Source organism: Bos javanicus, chromosome 10 (genome assembly GCF_032452875.1).
Source record: "Bos javanicus breed banteng chromosome 10, ARS-OSU_banteng_1.0, whole genome shotgun sequence".
NCBI classification, from domain to species: domain Eukaryota; kingdom Metazoa; phylum Chordata; class Mammalia; order Artiodactyla; family Bovidae; genus Bos; species Bos javanicus.
Genome location: NC_083877.1, coordinates 58,015,771 through 58,027,790, shown reverse-complemented (window position 1 = coordinate 58,027,790; position 12,020 = coordinate 58,015,771). Strand labels below are relative to the sequence as shown.

Sequence of the window (12,020 nt, the reverse complement as noted above, 5' to 3'; positions counted from 1 at the left end):
GCACTGTTGACATTTGGGGCTGGGTAATTCTTTGCTGTAGGCTGTCTGATGCATTGTAGGATGTTTAGCAGCATCCTAGACCCCTGCTCACTACATACTAATAGCACACCCTCCTGTTTTAAAATGTACCTGGGATTTTGTTTTAATCAGGTCTGGTAAGATGACATGTAAGAATAACTTACTTGAAAGAAGAGTTTATTACTTACAGTTCCCAACAGCAGGAGGCACACCAAGCTGCACAGGGCCACCAGGGGAAGCAGGGGGTTGGCCAGGAGTCAGAAGGAATGAGGAGCAAGTATGGCCTAGAACTTGTATTGTGCTTTCCAAGGGAAAAAATAGGTGAGACAGAGTAAGCAAGTGTGGGCAAGCGTAGGATTGGGCAGTTTGAATAATTTCAGTGTCTCTGGGCTACAGGAGTGGCTTCTAGATATCTGGTATCTGGTCCTGGGCCGATTTAGGGCAGAGCAAGTATTGGCTTTGTGTGTGAGAGGTAGAAGAGGCGGTTGGGGATGTAGTCTCTGGTTTCGTATGAAAGGCACACTGATGATAGACAGAGTTGTTTGCTATCCATAGGAACTGGTTAGCCCTGCGAGGGGCGTGCTTTCCAGGATTAGCAAGGCCCCCACAATGTCAAAGCATCCTAAAATACAGAAAATTTAAAATATGGTTAACATGCTTTCCTGCCAGTTGTGACGATCAAAAATATTTCCAGATCTTGCCAGTCGTCCCCTGGGGTACAAAAACACCCTTAGTTGAGAAAAATTGACCTAGCTCTTGTCCTCTGTTTCACAGATAGAAAACAAAAAGTTAGGTGACTTGCCTCAGTTTTACAATTGTGGAAAGACCTGAGACTAGATCCTTCACTACCTGATTGATGCCTGGTAGAGTCTGGTGGGCTTTCTGTTAAATGACAGTGAGTCCCCTTTAATTTGTGCCTTATGCTGTAGGTCTAAAAGCTGATGGCTTTTATTTTCTTATTTGGAAATCCATGGCCTGCTTCTTGTATGGAGAGACTTGAGTTCTAACTTTTGGATGTATTTTGTAAACTCCCCAATCCTAGTTGTGACTCCCTGACCCCTGGTACTATTAGTTGAGACTAGAAGAACAGTGATGTTTATTGACAGCTTGATGCAGTGTGAATATGATATTTCATTATAAATATTTTGGAGGGCTATTTTACTTTCCTTATGCTACATTCAGTTTACTCATTTGCTAACTTAAATGTTTTTTGAAACTTCTGTCTCCAAAAGACAGCCAATCAGTCTAGGCAAAAGCTATTTTTTCAGTTCTAAACTGGAAATTAATTATTATAACAGCATTTCATTGTAAGGGAGAAGCATGTAATTTTAATGAGATTTTTATCTATTTATTAATAGATAAAATATATTTTTATCTGTTAAGTAATTATGATCTATTAACTTACTCGATTAAAGTGTACTTCTAATAAAACTTAGCTTTTGGCCTCCAAAGCCAGATAGCTCTCATTTATTTTGTGGTCAAAAACTGTATTTAAGGAGCCAGGATTCCAGCTAATGTATCATTTAAAACCTGTATGTTTAATATGGGCTTAAATAGGCAGGTGGAACACTGCAACTCTATTGCTACCACCATGAAATAGCAGTATATGTATAAGGGTCTTATTGATAGTGAAGGGAAGTAGCTTGTATTAATTTGCCTTAATGAGCATTTTTCTTTAAAAATATCCTTGGGATTTCCCTAGTGAACTAGTGGTTAAGACTGCACCTTCCAATGCAGGGAGTGAGAGTTTGACCCCTTGTCCAGTAGGTAAGATTCCACATGCTTTGAGGCCAAAAGAATCAGAATATAAAACAGAAGCAATGCTGTAACAAATGCTGTAACAATGCTGTAAAGACTTTAAAATGGTCAACATCAAAACAATCTTTTTTAAAAAAGTATTCTCAAATCCTTATTCAGGGCCTACCTGATGGTCCAGTGGCTAGGACTCCATGCTCTCAATGCAAGGGGCGCAGGTTTGATCCCTGGTCAGGAAACCAGGTCCCACATGGGGCAGCTAAATATCCTGCATGCCACAACTAAAGATCCCATGTGCCGCAACGAAGGTCAGAGGTGCCGAGTGCTGTAACTGGGACCTGGCACAGCCAAATGAATACATAAAATAAATGTATTTTTAAAGTCTTTATTCAATAACTATTGGAGGTGGGAAGCAACCTATATATCTCAGGTACTATGCTAGGCTTAGGGATGCAAGAGTGATCTAAACAAAAGCGTGGTCTTTGCCCTCATGAGACAGGCTGGTAGGAGTTGGGGGAGTTAGACATTAATCAAATAATCAAGCCTATAAGAGCATATAATGGGAGGTCAGGAAAAGTTTTCCGTGGAGGGATGAAGCTGCATTCTGGAAAATGAATAACAAAAAAGTATGGACAGAGCGTCCCAGGGAAGGAAGTACATGGCAGGTAAAAGGGAGGAGCAGGGCTGATGTAGCTAGAATGGAGAGGGTGTGTGAGGTGAGGCTGGGGTAACCTCTAGGGTGGGGGGATAGGGTGGAGTGAAGGTTGAAGAGTGTTTGGCAACTGATCCAGGGAGACCGGTTGAGAGGCCTCTGTAATTTTCCATCCCAGCTTGGATCGTAGTATAGACCAGAGTAATTGTCTGGTCTACAATTAGAGGTGGAGGAAAGTTAGACAGCTCTTTAGGAAGTAAAAATGGCAGGATTGTTGGTTGAGAATGGTTTCCTCATGTGAAGCTCTTGCCTTGATTTCAAAGCCAGAGGGTAGACATCTTGTGTTTCTTTTTTTTTGTTCTTATAGACAGTTTTGTGTTGTAGAAACATTTTTGGTGCATGGTGAGGAACAGATCTCTTTTGTATTTCATCTTGAAAGATGAACTTTTGTGTAATACATGCAAAATTACATGAAGAAAACACAAAAGATGAATTTTATGAAAATTATTGTGGATTTCAGCAAATGGCCAGAGTTGAAATGCCATACCATATTTTTAGTTATACAATGAAAATTTGTTTTTATCATTATCCATATAAGATTACCCCAATGAAAAATGATCTTAAAACAGCCAGGAGATTCAACATCCTCACGAATATTGGGAGGTACTTCATAACAGAGTTGGCCCTTTTATGTGACTTTTTGTCTGCCTCCCGTTTTCAAAGCAAAGAATACTTAAGAACTGTGAGACAAGGTAATATCACCTCTTTGGTTTTTGACAAGCAAAAGGATGACCCTTTTGTCATTGTCTAGTCACTGCTTGTCATTCTTGGGCTTAGTGAAAATACAGAGTAGGACCTAAAAAAGAAAACTTTAGTCCATCGCCTCCCACCTCTCCCCCAACTGTCAGTTGCTCCGTGCACTCAAAAAGTCTGTACCCATGTGGAAACCTAGGGATATAACTCTGGCCATAAGAATCTCTGAGTGTCTTAGTGCACGAGTAGCCAATGACAGTGGTTGCTCCAAATACATCCTAGTTCCGATGTATACACACATACGTCCATATAGAAGTTGAACACGTTGCATTTAAACACAAACATGTAAATGTTAATTGCCTGATATCCTGTATAGATATACTGTATGTATACATAGTTTTCTTGTGAAAAAAATCTTTATGATGAAATAGACATTATGAAGGACTATGATGTATATAGTCATTTAGCATTCTTTTGCAATGAATGTTACAATATTTTCTGTATATACATATATGTTGAGCTGTTATTAAGCATCACAAACTATTTTTTGTTACTGTCCCAGGACACTTAAAAAATAAAGGGTGTTTCCTGCTAGTAGAATACTCTCTGAAGAAGAGGTGCTATGCCTATTTAAATAATAGTATAAGTTAATTTTACCTAATTTTAAAAAACTTCATTTGGAATACTTTTATGTTGCTGCCCTCGAACCCTATGATGAAGTCTTTAATGCCTACATCTCATTCTAGTCTATAATTCTTTCTTAGATGGGTAACATCTGGACGCATACAGCATTAGCGTTCTTGCTGGTCATAATGGCTGATTCATTCTCTTTGGCAGAACGCCCTTCTGCCTGCAGGGTTCCGGCAGAAGAACCAGACATCAAAGTCTGCCACAGGGCCATTTGATCGAGAACACCTCCTTTCATATCTGGAGAAGGAAGCTTTGGAGCATAAGGACAGGGAAGACTATGTGCCCTACACTGGAGAAAAAAAAGGTAAGTACAAAACTTTGAAGCACAAAACATGATTCAGTAGCACTTGATTTTTTTTTCTTATAGGTAGAACTGAAGAAAATATTTTTAAAGCTGCATCATGGATAGCCTCAAAGATATAATACTGTTGACTTTAAAAATTATTAGGTAATTTGGGCATTTCTTTTACGTTCAATAACTTGGCCCATAAGTTCCTTGTTAATGATTTGTTAGTGAGGTTTTATTACATAGTGATTTTTAGTTCTCTGAGGAACTCTTTAGTTCTCAGCTGTAACAGATACTAAAAGTTAACTGAGGTAAAATTTTAAATGGAATACTACATTACAAAATGCAGTGATGTCAAAGTGCCACTCAACCCTAACTCTTAAGTTTAAAGTGGAATGCCATTAAAAAAAATTCAGGTCATATTTTCAAAGACTCTTTTTAAGACCCTACAGCCTTCTTTATTAATTCAATGATTCATAACCATTATAATTTTAATTATCAATGCTTCATAATTATTACTTTGGGAAATTCTTCGAGAACAGGTCCTTCCCACTAAAGATTTTGACCTTAGCTGGCCTCAGTGGAGAACGAGTACAGCTATTTTTTTTAAAGCTCTCTATATAATAATATTTCAGAGAAGGCAATGGCACCCCACTCCAGTACTTTTGCCTAGAAAATCCCATGGACGGAGGAGCCTGGTAGGCTGCAGTCCATGGGGTCGCTAAGAGTCAGACAGGACTCAGCGACTTCACTTTCACTTTTCACTTTCATGCATTGGAGAAGGAAATGGCAACCCACTCCAATGTTCTTGCCTGGAGAATCCCAGGGACGGGGGAGCCTCATGGGCTGCCGTCTATGGGGTCTCACAGAGTCGGACACAACTGAAGCGACTTAGCAGCAGTAGCAGCAGCATATAATAATATTTAACATGAAATAGGTTAAGTTTCTCAGCTTTCAATACAGGTTGGCCCGAGAAGCCAGATTCTGCTTGCTTTCTGTTGAGAATACTGTGCATGGAGCACTGGGGAATGGTGGCAGCAGTAGAGCTGATCTTCAGTTCTTCCAGGCACTGCTTTGACATCTGAATCCTTCATAGACCAGGCAGGGAGAATGGTTAGAGCATGGTGCTTTCTCCTAGGGAGGCTTTAGCTTTTTATTCAGGAAGGAAGCCATTCTCAAGAATATGGCCACAGCCCTGTCACAGGGTTACCCCTTAGCTACAGGCAAAGGGAGAAAATTCATTTTAGCATTTTCATCTCTGTAATAGACAAAGGTTGTGGATGGCTTTTGAATCAGTATTCACAAAGTCTGCATCAGGCCTTTTCAAAATTACCTGTTATCCCCAACTCCTTTGCTCTTTTTATCAACCCCATATCCCCCTCATCTCTAGTTGAGAATCAGTGCCTTACTTAGATACTTATATTTGTCAGTGTTCTACAGAGAAAGAAAACCAAAAGGGTGTGTGTGTCTGTGTGTAGAGACAGATTTATTTATTCATTTGTTCATTCATTCCTTTTTGTAAAAATTGAGGTATAGTTGATATATGAAATAGAAGTTTCAGGTATATAACACAGTGATTCACATTTTTAAGGGTGATACTTCATTTGGTTATTAAAAGTGATTCACATTTTTAAAGGTGATACTTCATTTGGTTATTAAAAATATTAGCTATATTCCCTGTGCTGTATAATGTATCCTTGTAGCCTGTTTATTTTATACATAATGTGTGTGTCTGTGTGTTCATTTGTGTCTACCTCTTTGCAACCCCATGGACTGTAGCACACCAGGCTTCTCTGTCTATGAAATTTTTCAGGCAAGAATACTGGAATGGGTTGCCATTTCCTACTCCAGGGGATCTTCCTGACCCAGGAATCAAACCCACATCTCTTGAGTCTCCTGCACTGGCAGGCAGATGCTTGACCACTGAGCCACCTGGGAAGCCCACACATAGTAGTTATGCCTATTAATACCCTGTCCCTATTTTTCCCCTCCCCCTGTCTTCCCCTGCTGGTAACCACTAGTTTGTCTTCTGTATCTGTGAGTCTGCTGCTTTTTTGTTATATTCACTAGTATATTCTCTCTTTTTTAGATTCTACATGTAAGTGATAACATACAGTATTTGTCTTTGTCTGACTTACTTCACTAAGCATAATACCATCTGAGTTTATCTGTTTTGTTTCAGATGGCAAGATTTCATTTTTTTTTTTATAGCTGAGTAGTATTCCATTGTGCATACATACCACAACTTCTTTATCTGTTCATTTGCTGATGAACACTTAGGTTGCTCCCATGTCTTGGCTGTTGTGTTATAAATAATGCTGCTGTGAATACTGAGTGCATGTGTCTTTTTGGATTAGCATTTTTATTTTTTTCAGATATATACCCAGGAGTGGAATTGCTGGATCATATGGTAGTTCTGTTTGCAGTTTTTTGAGGAACCTCCATAGTGTTCCACAGTGGCTACCCCAATTTACATTCTCACCAAGGGTTCCCTTTTCTCTACATCCTTACCAACTTTTGTTATTTGTATTCTTTTTGATGATAGTCATTCTGACAGGTGTGGTGTGATATCTCATTATGATTTTAATTTGCATTTCTCTGATGATTAATGATGTTGACATGTGCCTGTTGGCCATATGTTTGTCTTCTTTGGGAAAATGTCTCTTTAGGCCTTTTGTCCATTTTTAATTTTTTTGATGTGTTTTATGAGCTATTTATGTATTTTGGGTAGTAACTCTTTATCAGTCATATTATTTGCAGATTTTTTTTCCCATTCAGTAGGTTGTCTTTTCATCTAGTTGGTGATTTCCTTTGCTGTGCAAAAGCTTTCAAGTTTAATTACATCCTTTTGTTTATTTTTGCTTTTCCTTTGCCTTAGGGGACAGATCCAAAAAAGGACTGCTAGGATTTATATTAAAGAGTATTCTGTGTATGTTTTCTTCTGGGATTTTTATGGTTTCCAGTCAGACATTTAGGTCTTTAATCCATTTTGAGTTTATTTTTGTATATGGTATTAGAGAATGTTGTAATTATATTATTTTACAAGTAACTGGCTAGTTTCCCCAGCACCATGTATTGAAGAGACTGTCTTTTCTCTGTTGCATATTCTTGCCTCTTTTATCATAGAAGATTTGACCATAAGTGCATGGGTTTATTTATGGGCTCTCTATTCTTTTCATTTGATCTGTGTTTCTCTTTTTGTGCCAACACCATGCTGTTTTGATACCTGTGGCTTTGTAGTATAGTCTGAAGTCAAGGGAGCCTGATTCCTCCAGTCATTTTTATTTCTCAAGATTGTTTTAGCTATTAGGGGGTCTTTTGTGTTTCCATATAAATTTTAAAATTATTTGTTGTAATTCTGTAAAAAAGAAAAAATGCCTTTGATACTTTGATAGGGATTACATTGAATCTCTAGATAGCCTTGGGGAGTATGATCATTTTAACAATATTAATTATTTGAATTCATGAACATAGTATGTCTTTCCATCCGTTTGTGTTGTCTTCAGTATCTTTCCTAATTGTCTTAAAGTTTTCTGAGTACAGGTCTTTTACCTCCTTAGGCAGGTTTGTTCCTAAGTATTTTATTCTTTGATGCAGTTGTATAATAGGTTGTTTCCTCAGTGAAAATAGATTTATTATAAGGAATTGGCTCATGTGATTATGGAGGCTTAGTAAGTCTAAAATCTGCCAAATAGGCTGGCAGGCTGGAGACCCAGGGAAGAGTTACAGTTGTAGCCCAAAGGCAGTCTTCTGTCAAAATTCCTTCTTGCTCTCAGCAAGATCAGCCTTTGTTCTGTTAAGGCCATTGACTGATAGTAAGACCCACCACATTATTGCTTCCTCAAAGACTACTGGTTTCAATGTTAATCTCATCCAAAAAATGCTTTCACAGAAACTTCTAGAATAATATTTGACCAAATAGCTGGGCACCATGCTCAGCCAAATTGGCATATAAAATTAACCGTCACACTGCTGTAATGCTGGGTATGTCATGTTCGTCAGGTGTTTGGGGGCCAGAAAAGGCACTGAAAACCAATGCCTAGTTTTGAAGTATGGAAAATCACAAAGACAGAAAAAGCATCAATTTCTTTGCATTTGTCAAAGAAAAGACTGCTGGCTATATTTTCATATGTACAGCCATACTTGTAACACTATTTAAAGCTTCAGTCCTGTTTATATAGAGGAACATAATTTTATAAGACTGCTTTTTACAATTATGTGCATTTCATATGGACTCAGGGTGTTAATGAGGAAGAACGGATGTAAGAAACAAAAGGAGAGATGTAAGAAAGATATGGTGGGAAAAATATAGAATTTGAGGACAAGAAGAGAAAAGAAGAGATGTGAAAGAGCTGCATTTGTCCTCAGCTGACCCAGGAAGCTCCCCAGTATGCTCTTGTGGTATCATCTCCAGTTATCTCGAAAAAGATCTTGGAGGGTTAGAGGAGATAGGAAAGAAGGCAGAGAATTGTGGAAAATAAGAAAATATCAAAAGGGAGAAATGATAGAGGTGGGGAATATGGTGATGATAGAAAAAAAATATTATATCCTTAACTATAATAGTTTTTGTTTCCTTTTATATAATCTTTTTTCTTATTTTTTACTTTGCATTGTAAATGGGTATGAAATAAATGGAACTGGCTGAATTAAAAAGTAATTTTGCATTCACAATTAGTGGTTTTCATTTTATAATACATTCAGTATTTTTACTGCCTCTTTCACCATATATGTCTGTTCAGTACTATTTATAGGCAGCTATGATGCAGTGATTAGCACCACATCATTTTAAAAAATCAAGTTTTTATTGAAGTGTAACATAGTTACAGAATATGCCCAAATAAGGAGGATACAAATCAATGAACTATATAGTGAGCACACTCATGTAATCACCGCCAGGTCAAGACATCAGCACCTCCAGAAAGTCCCTTCATGCTTCCTCCCAGTCACTTGTCTTTCTTCTTCCCAAAGGTAACCACCGTCATAACTTTTAATACAGTCATTAGTTCTGCTTATTTTGACATTTGTGTAGATGGACTCATATAACCTGCATATCTGCTCTGCCTACTTCATATAGTTTTTGAGAGGATCAAATTTGTTCATGAATATAGTGAAAAATCAGTGTTAAAAATCTTTTATAGTGTAATCATTGTACAGGGTCATAAGGTGTTGTTACCAAATAAGAGATTTCCATTCTCTGTCATGGAGGAGTGGTTCAGAACCACAAACATAAGTGTCTGTGTGTATGTTTTTAAAGATTTATTGATTTATTTTATATTTTGACTGTGGTGGATCTTCATTGCTGATGCAGGCTTTCTCTGATTGCAGCAAATGGGGGCTCCTCTCTAGGTGGGGTGAGTGGACTTCTCATTGCAGTGACTTCTTTTGTTGCAGAGCATAAGCTCTGAGTCACGTGGGCTCAGTAGTTGTCTCTTATGGGCTCTAGAGCTCGGGCTCAGTGGTTTTGAGTGCATGGGCTTAATTGCTCCACAGTATGTGGGATCTTGCCACACCAGGAATCGAACTGGTGTCCCGTGCATTGTAAGGTGGATTCTTAACCATTGGACCCAGGGAATGGGTCCAGGGAAGCCCAAAGATAAGCTTTTGAGTTTCAACACTCTATCTGATGGAAGAAAACACTACCACCCACACTTGATGGAGCCAAGCCTTAAAAAGCATGTTACAAGTGTCTTAGACCTAACAAAGGACAAGTTTATCTTCATCAGTTGGGGAACTTTGGTTACAGAGCTCTGTTTTGAAATACAGCTAAAAGATGGCTCTAGGCTTTTTAAAGCCACTCTGGATCTCATCCTTAAGTTAGTTGGCCTTGGTTATCCATAGTCACTAATCTGCCTTCCTTTCTTTGGGTCTCATCCCCAAGATCTTGATCACATTCAGAATAAATTATCTACATCGCGTTAGCATACCTTCCAATCAAGCTAACTGTGAATCCCCTCCTTAGCTCTGAAAATTCAGAAGTTTGTTTTTTTAAGCTGCCTCTCCAGTGACTTGTTACCTGGGTTGAGTCGCAGGTTTCTTAATGCCTTATTTCACAGGAGATAGACTTTCAGATGAAGGATGTCTCCCTAGACAGAAGAGGTTCTCCTGGTTCTTCTTAAAACAATTTTGCAAACCTATTAAGAAATAAAAAACATTACTTTTTTGCTGTGCTCAGACTAGATAAGAATCCATAAAATGTGCCATTAGTCTCTAAATCATTTTTCTTACTAAGATGACTGGTCTCAGAGTTCAGTCCCCACTGGCAGAATTAGCTTTCTGTGCCAGGGAATGTTATAGCAATTCACTCAGTTTCTTGAGCTCCTTCCAGCTCTTTCTAAAATCTCATAGGACCTTTCATTGTAAATTATTTTAAAAGATCAATCAGGTGACTCACTTCTTTTTTAAAGAAAAAAATTGGAAACTGCTGAAAGGAAAAGTTATCCAACTACTTTCTCATATTCTGGGACTAGATGATGATTAATTACACTTGTTACTTTTTCACTTAAAGGCACACTGTCTTTCTGGAGCTAAAATTATACAGAACTAGTGTGACGAAAGGGAATCCCCATAAAATTGAAAATTAGACATTTCATGATTTTTCTTTTTGACCATGACCAAAAACTATATACTCATGCCAAATTTCTCTTTCTGGATCATCTCAAAATGCCTTGAAAAGACCTACAGAGTAAGAATACTTGAGGGTTGTTATGTAGAAATAAATTAGTAATTTCAACTTGTGATTTGTGAAATAATTGTAGTTGTACATTTTATGGAATTAAAAGCATAGGTCAAAATCTGAGAAGGAGGAGTTAATCCTAATTAGGTGAATTTTAAGGCTTATATCTTCAATGCATTTGAGGAATGTTTTGTCCTACACTAATAAATGTTCTGCTTTTAATAATTGTAGTTTTTTTGACAGCAAGAGGAAGGTATTAGTCAGCTAATAAGGCATAGCTGTCAAAAGATATGTTAAAGATTGTTTTTAAGTACATTGTTTACAGTAGAATCCACAATACACATCTATTAGGTCATCTAAATCTAACCATCTTGTGCTGATCCTGGAAAGCGAAGTCAAATGGGCCTTAGGAAGCAGCACTGCAAACAAAGCTAGTGAAGGTGATAGAATTCCAGTTGAGCTATTTCAAATCCTAAAAGATGATGCTGTGAAAGTGCTGCACTCAATATGCCAGCAAATTTGGAAAACTCAGCAGTGGCCACAGGACTGGAAAAGGTCAGTTTTCATTCCAGTCCCAAAGAAAGGAAATGCCAAAGAATGTTCAAACTACCACACAATTGCACTCATCTTACATGCTAGCAAAGTAATGCTCAAAATTCTCCAAGCTAGACTTCAACGGTACATGAACTGAGAATTTCCAGATTTCAAGCTGGATTCAGGAAAGGCAAAGGACCAGAAATCAAATTGCCAACATCTGCTGGAACATAGAAAAAGCAAGAGAGTTCCAAAAAAACATCTACTTCTGCTTTATTGACTTATGCCAAAGCCTTTGACTGTGTGAATCACAACAAACTGTGGAAAATTCTTCAAGAGATGGGAATACCAAACCACCTTACCCGCCTCCTGAGAAATCTGTATGCAGGTCAAGAAGCAACAGTTAGAATCAGACATGGAACAATGGACTGATTCCAAATTGGGAAAGGAGTATGTCGAGGCTGTATATTGTCACCCTGCTTATTTAACTTATATGCAGAGTACATCATGCAAAATGCCAGACGGATGAGGCACAAGCTGGAATTAAGATTCCTGGGGAAAATATCAATAACCTCAGATATGCAGATGACACCACCCTTATGGCAGAAAGTGAAGAACTAAAAAGCCTCTTGATGAAAGTGAAAGAGGAGAGTGAAAAA

The 12,020-nt window shown here is 38.0% G+C and overlaps 1 protein-coding gene across 2 annotated transcripts in view; it reads left to right on the top strand.

The window, feature by feature from the left end:
• Nucleotides 1-12,020, top strand: part of TMOD3 (tropomodulin 3) — an 85,744-nt gene that overhangs the window by 41,576 nt on the left and 32,148 nt on the right. For both annotated transcript variants that reach the window (XM_061428750.1, XM_061428751.1), the window contains exon 3: nucleotides 4,016-4,172. In XM_061428750.1, the coding sequence (XP_061284734.1) occupies nucleotides 4,016-4,172 (157 nt within the window). The remainder of the gene's footprint in view (nucleotides 1-4,015; nucleotides 4,173-12,020) is intronic.